We start from the raw sequence: 15,360 nt of genomic DNA on the forward strand, positions 1-15,360 counted from the left end.
AGAAAATATGGGGTTAATGAACTGGGGTTATTGGGGTGTCCCTATCTCTTTCCTCTTCTCCTCTCCTGTAGACCCCCAAAGGTTAACGCTCTCACCTTAGGTAATTGAATGCCGAGCTCTCCATCTGCCTCGGGGCAGGGTGCTGTAACCAGTTTCTTCACTGGATAGGTAGCGCAGGCCTCTTGACTTCAGAGGACTGCTGTCCGTCGTTTACTGCACGAACGGTAAGTTTCGAGTCATTCAAATGTCTTTAAAGTCTTTAGTAATGATGTCTCTTGTTTTGCAGGGTTCCGGCGATGGCGGATGACGGGCTGAAGTGAGTTGAAGATGGAGCCCGTGTGATGAATAGAAGCGCCTGGAAGCACGTAAGTAAGCGCTTGTTGCCTGCTTCACTATGCGCTCTAACTGTCTTTTTATTTTGCAGGTACGAGTTCGGAGCGGCTGCAGGGTGCCGAAATACCCACTGGATTAGATGTGGAAAGGAGTCATGGCACGTGAGTATTAAAGTTCCCCAATGTCTTTAAACGCACCTTGTTTTGTCTTTCAGATGCGGGATGCAGCGCCGAAGAGTAGGTAAGCCTTTGCCTTTCAGATGCCGGAATGCTAACCTGTTCTTTCTTGTCTTTATAGGTGTTGCTGAAGACTGGATTCAGGATGGTAAGCCTTTGCCTTTCAGATGCCGAAATGCTAACCTGTTCTTTCTTGTCTTTATAGGTGTTGCTGAAGACTGGATTCAGGATGGTAAGCCTTTTTCCTTAGGCCCAGGACCGGATGCAGAAGACACAATGAGCGTTCTGCTGCAGAGGTTGCAGAATAACGCAAAGCAAGATTCATCCACCGGGTGTGGTTTAAATAGCCTCCTGTAGTGCTTAGGTGTCTCCTTCCACAGCCACGCCTAAGTAAGAAAAGAGTTCCTGGTAAGAAAAGAGTTCCTGCCTTCCAGAAGAGTTCCAGTGTTCTGAATCTAGGGAGTGGCTCCAGCCCCACCCAACAGGAAAAGTAGTTCCAAACAGAAGAGGATCAGAGGCTCAACTGGCAGGCAAGTAAGCAGCATGGTCTGCTGAAGGTAAGTCCACCCAAGCATTATGAGCCCGGCGCTTCCAGCGCTGGGACTGGGCATATTTATGAGCCTGGTGCCACTGGCGCCAGGACTGGGTCCAAAAGGTCCCAATTGGGACTGGTTGGCACTCGGAACCTGGGTTATGGATCTGCTTCCAACGGAGTTGGGAAAACCCTGACCTCTTGGAAGCAGAGATCATGACTGTACCCCCCCTCAAGGCCCCTCCCAAACCGGGCTTCTCCGGGGGTTTTGGCTTGTCAGGAAATGTTCGGTGAAATCTTTTGATTAGGCGAGGAGCGTGGACATATTCAGCAGGTTCCCAGGATCTCTCTTGGGGGCCGTAGCCTTTCCAGTCAATTAGGTAGAATAGTTTAGATTTGGAGATCTTGGAGTCCAGAATGCTTTTGACTTCAAACTCGAGTTCTCCATCCACTAGGATAGGTTTTGGAGATTTGGTTAGTCGGGTTTGAGGTTGCACGGGTTTTAATAGAGAGACGTGGAAGACCGGATGTATCTTCATGTGCGGGGGCAAGTCCAACTTGACCGCTACTGGGTTTACTATGGTAGTGATGGAATAGGGACCAAGGTATCTTGGGTTGAATGTGCGTGGCCCTTTTAGAGATAGATATTTGGTGGATAACCAGACTTGATCCCCTACTTGATAGTGAGGGGCTTCCTTCCGATGTTGATCTGCTCCTTTCTTGTATTGTTCTTTAGCCCTTTGAAGGTGAGAAACAGCTTCCTTAAAGGCTTGGGTGATTGTAGAATGCAGGTAGTCTACTGCTGGTGTTTCAAGATCTTGGAGGGGATCCAACTCCGAGGTTCGAGGGTGACTGCCGTACAAAAGAAAAAACGGGGTTTTCCCAGTTCCCGAATGGACAGAGTTATTGTAGGCATACTCGGCTATCCAAAGGATATCTTTCCAAGTTTTTTCAGTTTGTTGCAGCATGCAGCGTAAATACTGTTCCAGAGTTTGATTGGTCCTCTCGGTTTGTCCGTCGGTCTGAGGGTGGTGACTGGTCGATAGTCTCACATCAATTTGAGCCGACCGACAGCAACTTCGCCAAAAATGAGAAATAAATTGACTACCTCGATCCGAAATTAGAACCGAAGGAAAACCGTGCAGTCGGACGATGTTTTCGAGAAATTCCCGGGCCAGAGTTGCTGCTGTTGGCAAGCCTTTGAGCGGAATGAAATGCGCCATCTTGGAGAATAAGTCCACGATTACTAGAATCGTGTTGTATCCGGAGCATGGAGGTAGATCGGTGATGAAGTCCATAGAAAGCGTATGCCAAGGGCGAGGTGGGATGTCAATAGGGTGTAAGAGGCCTGCTGGTCTTTCCTTTTGACTCTTGTTTTGGGCGCATACTCCACAGGACATTATAAAGTCTCTGATATCTTTTTTCCAAGACGGCCACCAGAAGTAGCGCTTGATCTTTTCTGAGGTCTTGGCTATACCGGGATGACCTTCCATTAAAGAGTCGTGATAACAAGAGATTACTTTTTTCTGTAAATCTGTGCTGGGTAGGTATAATCGTTCTTGGAAATACAATAAGTTGTCCTTTACTGCAAAGTCCTTTCCCTGCAGATGCCAATTCTGTATGTCTGCTGGAGTTACAAGTTGCCTGGCTTTATCCTTAACTTCCTCTATGGATTCTGTGGCGATTACACCCAGAATTCTTTGTTCGGGAATGATTGGTACAGGTTTAGGGTTGACCAAGTGTTCTTCCACTCCCATCCGAGAAAGGGCATCGGCTTTACCGTTCTTTGTACCAGGTCGATAGGTAATTATGAAGTCAAACTCGGCAAAGAATAATGCCCAATGGAGTTGTCTAGAGGATTGGGCTTTTGCGGTCTTCAAATATTGCAGGTTTCGGTGATCCGTAATCACAGTAACAGTGTGTCGGGCCCCCAGCAGATAATGCCGCCAAGCCTTAAAGGCAGACTTGATAGCCAGAAGTTCCTTGTCAGTAATCGTGTAATTGTTTTCAGGAGGCGAGAATTTGCGGGACCAAAATGCCACGGGATGCAACTGATTGGTTACCGGGTCCTTTTGTGATAGAACTGCCCCCATGGCAAGGCTTGAAGCATCAGTTTCCACGATGTAGGGGAGTTCGGGGCGAGGGTGTTTTAAGATTGGTGCAGAGATAAATTTAGTCTTCAAATCCTGGAAAGCTTGTTCCGCCTCGGTAGACCATTCAAAACGTTTGTTTTTCTTTAACAAGGCAGTGATGGGCTGGACTATTCGAGAGAATTCGGGCATAAACCTGCGGTAAAAGTTAGCGAAGCCTAACATGCTTTGCACACCTTTTACGGAGGATGGTGATGGCCATTTGAGAACTGCATCGACCTTCTTTGAATCCATACGCACTCCGCCAGGTGATAATATGAATCCCAAGAATTCAACTTCAGTCACGTTGAAAACACATTTTTCCAACTTAGCGAAAAGTTTGTGTTGACGCAATCTTTCGAGGACCATTTTCACGTGTTTCCGATGTTCAGATTCCGATGAAGAATAAACGAGGATGTCGTCAATGTAAACAACAACACATACATCTATGAGCTCTCTGAGGACATCGTTCATAAAATATTGAAGGCGGCCGGGGCATTGCAAAGTCCGAAGGGCATGACCTGATATTCAAATAGCCCATACTTGGTGCGGAAGGCCGTCTTCCATTCATCACCCTCTTTTACTCGTACCAAGTGGTAAGCTCCTCTAAGATCCAGCTTTGTATATATGCATGCTTTTCTGACTTGGTCCAGGAGTTCAGGGATCAAAGGTAACGGATATCTATTCTTAACGGTGATCTGGTTCAGGGAGCGATAATCGATACAAGTTCTAAGGTCTCCTTCCTTTTTTGGAACGAAGAACAAAGCTGAAGAAGCAGGGGACTTGGAAGGACGAATAAACCCATTTGCCAGGTATTGATCCAGGTATTGTCGAAGGTGAAGGTTCTCAGGCTCGGTGAGGGCATAAATTCTACTACAAGGAGGAGTAGATCCAGGTATCAGGTCTATCTGGCAGTCATAAGACCTATGAGGAGGTAGAGAGTTAGCCTGATCCTTTCGGAAAACATCTTGGTATTCTAGGTATTCGGGAGGTAACTGGGGAGTCTCTGAAGAAATTGCGGCCAGTGCAACACCAGGTGGAGGGTGACAAGTAGAGACACATTCTGGAAACTGGACCGTTCTTGCTCGCCAATCGATCAGAGGATTGTGTTTCTCTAACCAAGGTATTCCTAGAATAATCTGAAACTGAGGGGCCTTGATCACATCGAACACGATCTTCTCATGGTGTCCATCTTGACTTACTAGCGTCACCTCTTGAGTGGTATGCGTTACTGGCCCGGAGGCTATCTCCGTACCATCCACCGTAGTAATGACGTCCTTTACAGCCTTGGGACAAAGAGTTAGATTCATCCTCAGAACCATTTCATGATCCACATAATTGCCGATGGCACCGCTGTCAACGTAAGCTTCAATTGCATGTAATCGATCCGGATTATCAGGGCTAATGAGGACCATAGGTATCACGAAATGCGAGGTCACGGAACTGGTTTTCACGCTCGGCAAGAGGACCTCTATTCTTGTCGGGCGAGGTCGTTTCCCTGCTCAGAGTTTGTAACTTTGGTAACTGCAGCTCCTACTGCCTTCTTGGCAGGTTTCACCGGACAGTCTCGAAGAAAGTGCCCTGAGTTTCCGCAATATAGGCATAATTGCAACTGTTTCCTCCTTTCCCGCTCCCTTTGTGTTAGAGGACCTTTCAGACCCCCTATTTGCATGGGTTCCCCGGAGTCTACTCCTTTGGAAGGAGTTGGCGGTTTGGAAAATACTCGAGCATCAAACTTGGAACGATCGGCCTTCCTGTTCTGCAGCCTGTGATCTATTTGAACGACCAAGTCTATATAATCCGAACAGTCTTGTGGGGGATTCACTACTTGGGCTAAAACGTCTTTGAGCTCTCCACGTAGACCTCTATAAAACAGCGTAATCCTTTTGTCCTCAGGCCATTGAGTTTCCACTATTAGCCTATTGAAAGATGCAATATAAGCCAAAAGGTCTTGATTACCCTGTCGCAATGAAAGAAGCTCATTGTCCAAGGCCTGCCCCTGTGAATGTCTTGCGAACAGTTTTTCCATACTAAGCTGAAAGGCTTGAAAATCATGGAGAACCGGATCATCTTGATTAACTAGAGGGATCGACCAGTCTGCCGCATTGCCACTAAGGTACGAAAGTACAAAAGCTACTTTTGCTTGATCAGTTGGAAAGGCTGATGGCCGGCATAAGAAGTGCAACCGGCACTGATTGATAAATACTGCAAACCTCTTTGGGTCACCAGAAAATCGTTCGGGCGGAGCCAGAGGTACATTCCCAGGTAGGTTGATCTGCACTGGATTCATAGAGGATGTTGAAGGAAGATTTGCCCCTGATGCGGGTAACGGGGTCTGTCCGGCTTGTGACTGTAGCACTTGTCTAGCAAGATTGTCTGTTCTCTCCTTGGAAATAATTAGTTCCCTTCTTAGAGCATTCGTTTCCTGACGAGCTGCATGCACTTCTGCCCTTAGTTCCCCAAGTAACCGGGCTAGGGGGTCAGTATCCGAGGTTTCCATAGCGCCTGGGCGAGAGTTTTGCGGTAGGCTTTGCGTTCTGTAACGCTCACCTGATTCTCGCAGAGGCGCCGGTCTTGACTGGGCGACTACCGTATCTTCAAAGGTGATGTGTAGCACCCGGTTGGCTCTTTGGGCTGGACCTCTGTGCACTGTATGCCTGACGTGTAGAGTAAGATGTCTGCAGATAGAAAATATGGGGTTAATGAACTGGGGTTATTGGGGTGTCCCTATCTCTTTCCTCTTCTCCTCTCCTGTAGACCCCCAAAGGTTAACGCTCTCACCTTAGGTAAGTGAATGCCGAGCTCTCCATCTGCCTCGGGGCAGGGAGCTGTAACCAGTTTCTTCACTGGATAGGTAGCGCAGGCCTCTTGACTTCAGAGGACTGCTGTCCGTCGTTTACTGCATGAACGGTAAGTTTCGAGTCATTCAAATGTCTTTAAAGTCTTTAGTAATGATGTCTCTTGTTTTGCAGGGTTCCGGCGATGGCGGATGACGGGCTGAAGTGAGTTGAAGATGGAGCCCGTGTGATGAATAGAAGCGCCTGGAAGCACGTAAGTAAGCGCTTGTTGCCTGCTTCACTATGCGCTCTAACTGTCTTTTTATTTTTCAGGTACGAGTTCGGAGCGGCTGCAGGGTGCCGGAATACCCACTGGATTAGATGTGGAAAGGAGTCATGGCACGTGAGTATTAAAGTTCCCCAATATCTTTAAACGCACCTTGTTTTGTCTTTCAGATGCGGGATGCAGCGCCGAAGAGTAGGTAAGCCTTTGCCTTTCAGATGCCGGAATGCTAACCTGTTCTTTCTTGTCTTTATAGGTGTTGCTGAAGACTGGATTCAGGATGGTAAGCCTTTGCCTTTCAGATGCCGAAATGCTAACCTGTTCTTTCTTGTCTTTATAGGTGTTGCTGAAGACTGGATTCAGGATGGTAAGCCTTTTTCCTTAGGCCCAGGACCGGATGCAGAAGACACGATGAGCGTTCTGCTGCAGAGGTTGCAGAATAACGCAAAGCAAGATTCATCCACCGGGTGTGGTTTAAATAGCCTCCTGTAGTGCTTAGGTGTCTCCTTCCACAGCCACACCTAAGTAAGAAAAGAGTTCCTGGTAAGAAAAGAGTTCCTGCCTTCCAGAAGAGTTCCAGTGTTCTGAATCTAGGGAGTGGCTCCAGCCCCACCCAACAGGAAAAGTAGTTCCAAACAGAAGAGGATCAGAGGCTCAACTGGCAGGCAAGTAAGCAGCATGGTCTGCTGAAGGTAAGTCCACCCAAGCATTATGAGCCCGGCGCTTCCAGCGCTGGGACTGGGCATATTTATGAGCCTGGTGCCACTGGCGCCAGGACTGGGTCCAAAAGGTCCCAATTGGGACTGGTTGGCACTCGGAACCTGGGTTATGGATCTGCTTCCAACGGAGTTGGGAAAACCCTGACCTCTTGGAAGCAGAGATCATGACAGTCCTGCACTCAGGCGTGCAGGTCCGTCCATGCATATCGATGATCCATCAGTACTGCACTTAGGCGTGCAGGTCCATCCTAGCATATCGATGATCCATCGGTACTGCACTCAGGCGTGTAGGTCCATCCTAGCATATCGATGATCCATCGGTACTGCACTCAAGCGTGCAGGTCCATCCATGCATATCGATGATTCATCGGTACTGCACTCAAGCATGCAGGTCCATCCATGCATATCGATGATCTATCGGTACTGCACTCAAGCGTGTAGGTACACCTATGCATATCGATAAGCTATCGGTAATACACTCAGTCGTGCAGGTTCGTCTATGCATATCGATAAGCTATCGGTACTGCACTCAATCGTGCAGGTCTATTTATGTATATCGATAATCTATCACTCCTGCACTCAAGCGTGCAGGTCCATCTATGCATATCGATGATCGAACGGTAGTGCACTCAAGCGTGCAGGTCCATCTATGTATATTGATAATCTATCGGTACTGCACACAAGCGTACCGGTCCATCCATGTATATTGATGATCGATCGGTACTGCACTCAAGTGTGCAGGTCCACCTATGTATATCGATAATATATCAGTACTGCACCCAAGCGTGCAGGTCCTTCTATGTATAGCGATGATTGATTGGTACTGCACTCAAGCGTACAGGTCCATCCATGTACATCGATGATCGATCGGTACTGCACTCAAGCGTGCAAGTCCTTCTATGTATATCGATGATCGATCGGTACTGCACTCAAGCGTACAGGTCCATCCATGTATATTGATGATCAATCGGTACTGCACTCAAGCATGCAGGTCCATCTATGTTTATCGATAATCTATCGGTACTGCACTCAAGCGTGCAGGTTCATCTATGTTTATCGATAATTTATCGGTACTGTACTCAAGCGTGCAGGTCCATCTATGTTTATCGATAATCTATCGGTACTGCACTCAAGCGTGCAGGTCCATCTACGTATATCGATAATCTATTGGTCCTGCACTCAAGTGTGCAGGTCCATCTACGTATATCAACAAGCTATCGGTCCTGCACTCAAGTGTGCAGGTCCATCTACGTATATCGATAATCTAGCAGTCCTGCATTCAAGTGTGCAGGTCAATCCACGTATCTACGTTTATTGATAATCTATCGGTCCTGCACTCAAGTTTGCAGGTCCAGCTCTGTATATCAATAAGCTAACAGTACTGTGCACAAGTGTGCAGGTCCATCTATGTATATCGATAAGCTATCGGTCCTGCACTCAAGTGTCCAGGTCCATCTATGTATATCGATAAGCCAACAGTACTGTGCACAAGTGTGCAGGTCCATCTATGTATATCGATAAGCTATCGGTCCTGCACTCAAGTGTGCAGGTCCATCTATGTATATCGATAAGCCAACAGTACTGTGCACAAGTGTGCAGGTCCATCTATGTATATCGATAAGCTATCGGTCCTGCACTCAAGTGTGCAGGTCCATCTATGTATATCGATAAGCCAACAGTACTGTGCACAAGTGTGCAGGTCCATCTATGTATATCGATAAGCTATCGGTCCTGCACTCAAGTGTGCAGGTCCATCTATGTATATCGATAAGCCAACAGTACTGTGCACAAGTTTACAAGTCCAGCTATGCAGATCAATAATGTATTTGTACTGCACTCACGCATGCGGGTCCATCTATGTATATCTATAATCTATCAGTACTGCACTCAAGCATGCGGGTCCATCTATGCATATCGATAAGCTATTAGTACTAATGCCTAATGTGTAGGAGCAGAAAATATCACATTTAAGCAAGTTTTTTTTTAATTTATTTTTTATTTATAATAATAATAATAATTAGGCTTTTATATAGCGCTACAAACCCTCAGGTATCTGAGCGCTGCTTATTATTACCCACGGTGTGTGGTGCTCATTTATCGACCTCGGAAGGATGAAAGGCTGAGTTTGGCCCCGCCGGGATTCGAACCTGCGTTAACAGGCTCTGCACGGGTGTCAAAGCGGGCGCTCTACTCGCTGTGCCACTTGACCGGCTAACGCAGTTAACGCAGTAAGTATTTATATTTATATAGCGCGCAAGCAGCCCAGGTGCATTGAGGCGCTGTTACTTGCAATAACTTAGTTACAGGGTACAGGCATGAAAGCGGTTGTTGACACATTATGAATACTACAAAACGTCATACTGTTGTTACAGATATTGCATTTGGTCATATATTACAACTTATATGATAAGTATTCATGCTGGTGTGTCGGGCCTTATGTGAAGAGGGTAGTTTTCAGAGTTTTGCGGAAGGTGGTGAGGGAGGCCTCACCTTGGATAGTGGGAGGTAAGGCATTCCAGTGAGTGGGTGCGAGATAAGGGAAGCTGGATCCGCCCGCTCTGGCTCTTTTTACTAGTGGCACAGAGAGCATGTTGGTATACGGTGATCTGATTGGCCTGGTAGTGGAGACAGGGTGGATCCTTTGTGAGAGGTATGCAGGAGCAGTGAGGTGAATGCACTTGTGGGTCAGTGTCAGGGCTTTGAATACGATCCTTTCCTTTATTGGGAGCCAGTGGGCTAGTTTTCTGGCCTCAGAAATGTGTTTTCTTTTAGCAATGCCTTGGGCTGCCCGGAGAGCATTGTTCTGTATGACTTGTAGTCTCTCTAAGTTTTTATTGGAGGTCTCTAGAAAGAGTACGTTGCAGTAGTCTAGCCTAGAGCTGGTGATGGCTCTGGCTATGTTGGTGCAGTTCTCTTTGGAGAGAAAGGGTTTGACTGGGTTGATTAGTTTGGCATGATATGCAGCTGCGGAGGCTATTGCGTTGACTTGTCTATCCATGGATAGGCTGGAATCCAGGTAGACTCCCAGAGTTTTGACAGAATCTGAGACAGGAATTTTAATGGAGTCAATGGTGAAGTGATTGAATTGGGCATCTAGATTTTTTAGTGTGTCGGGGATCCTACCAGGAGGAGTTTCGTCTTGTCAGAGTTAAGGCTTAGTCCGTTGTCTGCCATCCAGGCTTGGATGGTGTTGTAGAGGTTGTTGAGGGTCAGGGAGTCGGTGTCGTAGTTACCAGTGAGGGTGAGGAGGATCTGAGTATCGTCGGCGTAGTTGGTGTAGGAGATGCCCATAACGTCGAGGATGAGGAAGAGGGGTCGTGTGAAGATGTTATATAGGGTGGGGGAGAGGCAGGACCTTGGGGCACCCCACAGAGTATAATGGTTGGTGATGCGGCGGCTAGGTCAGAGAATACTTGCATGGTTCTGTCTTGTAAGAAGGAGGTGATCCATGCTGTGGCCTCTGGGGAGAATTTGGCAGTGGAGGAAAGGTGGTGGCATAGGACGCCATGATCCACGAGGTCGAAGGCCGCAGTTAGGTCAAGGAGTAGCAGAAGTGCTGGTTTACCTATGTCTTTAGCATCGTCCATCTGGTTTTTCAGGTCAAGTAGGGCGGTTTCGGTCCCGTGTCTGGGGCGGAAACCAGATTGGCGGAGTCCAAGGAGTTTGTTTTCTTCAATGAAGTGCTGGACCTGCAGGTAGGCTGGTTTGTCCAATATTTTGAGGAGGAATGGGACAGTGGTGATGGGTCTGTAGTTGTTGGGGGAGGTGGGGTCGAGAGTTGGCTTTTTTAAAAGAGAGCGGACCCAAGCTTCCTTGAGGGAGGCGGGGACTTTCCCTGTGGTAAAGGAGGCATTCACAAAGGCTGTTAGGACGGGAGCTAGCGTTTCCGTGCAGTCTTTGATAATGGAGGCTGGGCATGCATCACCTTTCCAGTTACAGGGGTTGATGTTCCTCATTATGTTGATGATGTCTTTTTCCTGAATGGGTTTGAAGGAGAAGGGTAGGGGGGGTTAGGGGTAGGTGGTGTGAAAGGTATATGCTTACTAGGAAGGCCTGTTTGGTGGTTCGTATTTTGTTTTTGAGGAGGCTTAATTTGGTTTGCATGGCCGTTTGTATTTCATCACACAAGTCTTTGTCTTTGGTGAAATTCTGGGGGGCGCGAGTGGATGTCTCGAGCTCCCTGAAAATGGCGAAGGTTTCTTTTGTGCTAGATTTGGCTTCCGAGATTCTGGATTCAAAAGATTTGGCCTTTGCTTGGATGATTGCCTTTTTGTATTCGGTGGATAGGGCTTTAAAGATCATCTTATCTTTGTCAGAGTGGGACGTTTGCCACTGTGTGAGTGCAGCTTTTTTCTCGTTGCGGAGTGTGAGGAGTTCAGGGGTGAACCAAGAGTTGGAGTGGGTAGTGGGCTTAGATTTGCGAGGTTTGAGAGGGGGAATGGAGTTGATAGCTGCTTTGATGGCAGCATCATAGGTTGTTGCGAGTGTTTCTGGGTCTGAAGAAAAAGGTGGTCTGAAGGCTGGACCTTTGAGGAAGGGCAGTAGTCTTTCCTTCGTGAGCTGGCGGGAGCTTCTGACGTGGCAGGGTGGGAGCGGTTGAGGTGAGGGGGCAGCAGGGGAGCTAGTGGTGAGGATGCTAAAGGTGATGATGAGGTGGTCAGACCATGGGGTTGGAGTGTTTCCTGTGATGATGAGTGGGCAGTCATGCTGTGCGATCCAGTCGAGCGTTCTGCCCTGGGTGTGAGTTGGGCTAAGGATGGTGTTCTTGTAGCCTAGAGCCTTGAGGGCTGAGTCAAGGGATTTGGCTGCTACGTCCTTACTATCCCGGAGCCCTAGGTTGACATCCCCAAGGAGAACAGCTTTAGACTGTTTTTTGAGGTTGTCAGAGAGGAGGTGGATGAGAGAGGCTTGAAAGTCTCCTGATGGGCCTGGGGGCGGTATAAAATGTGCACAGTAATGGTGCAGTGGGGAGAGAGGGTTATTTTGACTTGGAGGTGGTCGCTGTTGTTGTGCAGGGATTTCTCTACCTTTTTGATAGAGAGTCAGTCTCTGGCAATAATTGCTACACCTCCACCTTTAGAGAGGCGATCTTGTCTAGTGATGGAATAGCCAGGGGGTAGGGCGAGGGAGAGCACCGGGCCGGAGGCCTCATGAGCCATGTTTCTGAGATCATGAGTAGATCTAGGTCATGGGAGGTTAGGAGGTCGTGGATGTCTAGAGCGTGGGCATTGATGGACCTAGCGTTAATCATGGCGTATTTCAGGTGGGGTTCAGTAGTGGCTGGAGGGGGGTTCACGAGAAGAGGGGGTGAGGTGGAGGGGGTGGTTGCGCTGTGGGTGTTTGGGGAGTTGCACATCACAGATTTTACACTGGGGGGCTCACTTTCAGTGGTGGTGAGCACATGCGGAATCACATTTGGTGTGGAGGCAGTACAATGGTATGAGGGGTTAAGTACTTTGTTGGCCGCTGTATTGGTAGTACTTGTAGTGGATGCGGGCTTTGAAGTTGTGCGGAGGAGCCTGGCCTTATTAGCAAGTAGAGAGGGTTGTACAGTACGTGAGCATAGCCGGGCATTACGGGTGCTCGTGGGGATGGGCTGTGAGCTGACGGCTGCTTGCAAAGTACGGGCGCGTAACCTGAGACGCCTTGAGGTACAGCATGGGTTAGAGAGAAGCTTGCAAGAGTAGTGCTTCTTACCTTCCAGATGCGGCATATGTTTGGGGCAAACGGCAGACGAGCAGCGAAGAGCTGCAAAGAGCACAGGAGGCCTTTTCTCCTGGCCGTTCTCAACCAAACGAAAGATCAGACAGCCAGGCTTTTAAGAGTTTCATAAATGGTAAAAAGTTAGGAATGATCGAGAAAGCAACGAGGAGATCATTTCAGAGGCTTGAAGGTCCTGCCGATGACTCTGTTGTACTCTTTAGCACAGGGGTCTGAAACCTTTGGCTCTCCAGATGTTTTTGTCTACAACTCCCATGATCCCTAACCATCACAGTTAATAGCCAGATATCATGGGAACTGTTGCCCGAAACATCTGGAGAGCCTAAGGTTGCAGACTCCTGCTGTAGCGGATCTTTTGGAGCATGTTCCTATTTTCACTTTTTTGTCAAGCCGGCATGCACAGCGTTACATCGAAGACAGCGCTATCCATGCCAGGAAGGACAAGTCATGACTTTGCTTAGACTTGTAGCCATGTGTTTGAATCCTTGATGTCAATCTATCAGCACAAGTGAGCCCTGCCCGCGGAGAGTGAGGGCGCTCTATAGATTTACTCTGATACACCATCAACATCTGAGCAAAAATATGAAGAGGAGAAGGCGAAAAAATCTTTCTTTAGAGTGGATCTCTTTAGATGGAGTTTTAACAAATGTAATCGAGGGTGTTCGGGTGGACAAATGGTCAAATGGGAGAGAGGTCATTACCAACAAGTATTTGGTCGGTGAAGTGAGAGCCGGAAACACAGAGGCGTAGATGGGGGTAAGTCCAGAACGGGCAAGGCCCACCCAAGATCTGTAAATTCCCACTCAGCAGCACTGTGTGGGCATTGACAGATGTTAATGTCACTGAGGAGGGCCCAACTACATTATCTTCAGGTCCCTCTTGTTCGACAATTCTGGCGACGGCTCTGGAAAACAAGGGTCAGCTGTGGCATATAACATTCGATGCGGAAGCTGGGATCCGTGTTCAATGAGAATGAAACTTTCTTGGAGATATTTGGCTTTAACAAGTGATCAGCACCCTAGCACCCTAACCCGTAGGCCCCCATCTCTAATGATGAACACCACCTGTTTACTGGTGCACAGAGAGGCCCAGGCTCCTAATCAGATCTGTCGATGCCTTTCTGTATAGGTTGAATATTACTAACCTAGCTGTCCAATATTAACGAACCCTCCAAATACACCATGTATCTATAACTGCCTCTCCCGCCTCTCCCTGCCCTGAGTGTGCACTGTGAGTAGGAGTGGCATATCCTGGGTGCTGGTTCGCTTGTAACCTTGGGGCATCCTCAATCTGCAGGAATCCTGGAGAATTGGTCCAATAACAAGCATTGTTGCCTCAGAACACTGGTACTTGGTTTGTTTATCCAGCTGCTAGAAAGATCAATTATGCTATAGCATGCGATCCCGCGGGCCAGATTGGGTGGTGAGGTATAGGCCCGAGCACAGGGTGTTATTGCTGTTAGCACCCCAGGTTTTGAATCCAAAAACCCGGGGTGCCAAAGAAGATGGCGCAGCGGGGGAAGCAGCCATGAGATTGATTGGAATGCTAGCTTTGATCATGGGATTCAGCCCGAGATTCGACCAATATCATTGTTTGGCTCTCACAGGTGCTAATAATTTCCGGAATTACACGCTGGTGCATCGATCTCTCTGACCAAAATACATAACAACTGAAGCGAAGCTTGTTGGCCAAACAGCCTTCAACATGGATGGACATATGGCTTCTTATTGTGTCGTCTCTCTCTGCAGGTAACCCATCGCAGCCCACCTCACTGCACTACATGAACCCATACCAGCTCAACGCGTACGGCATGGCGCTCAAGGCAGTGGGAGAGATCATCCAAGATTACGACAGCGACAAACTCTTCCCGGCATACGGCTTTGGCGCCAAGATCCCGCCCGAGGGGAAGATCTCCCATGAATTCCCACTGGTACGGAGGCACGAGGGAAGGGAGGAGGGGTATTGGGGATAGAGACAAGGTATGAGTGCCAACAGGATTAGAAGGGTGCAGCTGGTCCAAGGATAGATACTGCATCCGAGTGCTCGGCGCAGTATATAAAGGGAGTAACATAGCATGACATGATGCCAATGCCTTCACATGTGGGTCACTGATGGACCACAGGAGCTCCTTCTTAATGTGGTTTATCATCCTTGCACGGATCTCTGGGGCTTCCGTGCACTCCCAACTGGACTGTTGAGTAATGGCGGCCCAGGAAATTAAGCTGAACGCGTGAAGATCACACAAGGTGTCAGCAGAGAATCGGTGCTAGCACTCATAAGACCTGCAATAGAGCGCTACACTCAACTCTTTGATACGCGTGTCGTACCTCCATGTGGAGTGGGGCATCTTTTAGCATCAAGTGAAGACAAGCACGCAACGATAGCCTATTAATCAGATTTCATTCTGTGTTTCAGAACAATGACGTTGAAAACCCAAACTGCGACGGCATCCAGGGGGTGCTGGAGGCATATTTTAAGAGCCTCCGGACGGTGCAGTTGTATGGACCCACCAACTTTGCCCCGGTCATCAATCAAGTAGCCCGGTGAGTTGAGAATGGAAGAAGTGATCTATGTGGGACAGAGGGGTCGGTGGGAATTGGGGGATTTCGGAGCAATGCATGTAAGGGTATTTGCAAGGCCCAGAAAATGCAGTCAGTGGGGTTCATCTTACAGGCATCCGGGTAATGGGC

At 48.2% G+C, this 15,360-nt stretch overlaps 1 protein-coding gene across 1 annotated transcript in view; it reads left to right on the forward strand.

Annotated features, from left to right (window-relative positions):
* The window catches only part of CPNE9 (copine family member 9), a 1,803,250-nt gene that overhangs the window by 1,559,564 nt on the left and 228,326 nt on the right, over nucleotides 1–15,360 (forward strand). The window contains exons 16-17 of the mRNA XM_069643244.1: nucleotides 14,419–14,600; nucleotides 15,086–15,213. Coding sequence (XP_069499345.1) covers nucleotides 14,419–14,600; nucleotides 15,086–15,213 — 310 coding nt within the window. The remainder of the gene's footprint in view (nucleotides 1–14,418; nucleotides 14,601–15,085; nucleotides 15,214–15,360) is intronic.

The sequence above is a fragment of the Ambystoma mexicanum genome, chromosome 2p (assembly GCF_040938575.1).
Source record: "Ambystoma mexicanum isolate Mex_15411 chromosome 2p, UKY_AmexF1_1, whole genome shotgun sequence".
NCBI classification, from domain to species: Eukaryota; Metazoa; Chordata; class Amphibia; order Caudata; family Ambystomatidae; genus Ambystoma; species Ambystoma mexicanum.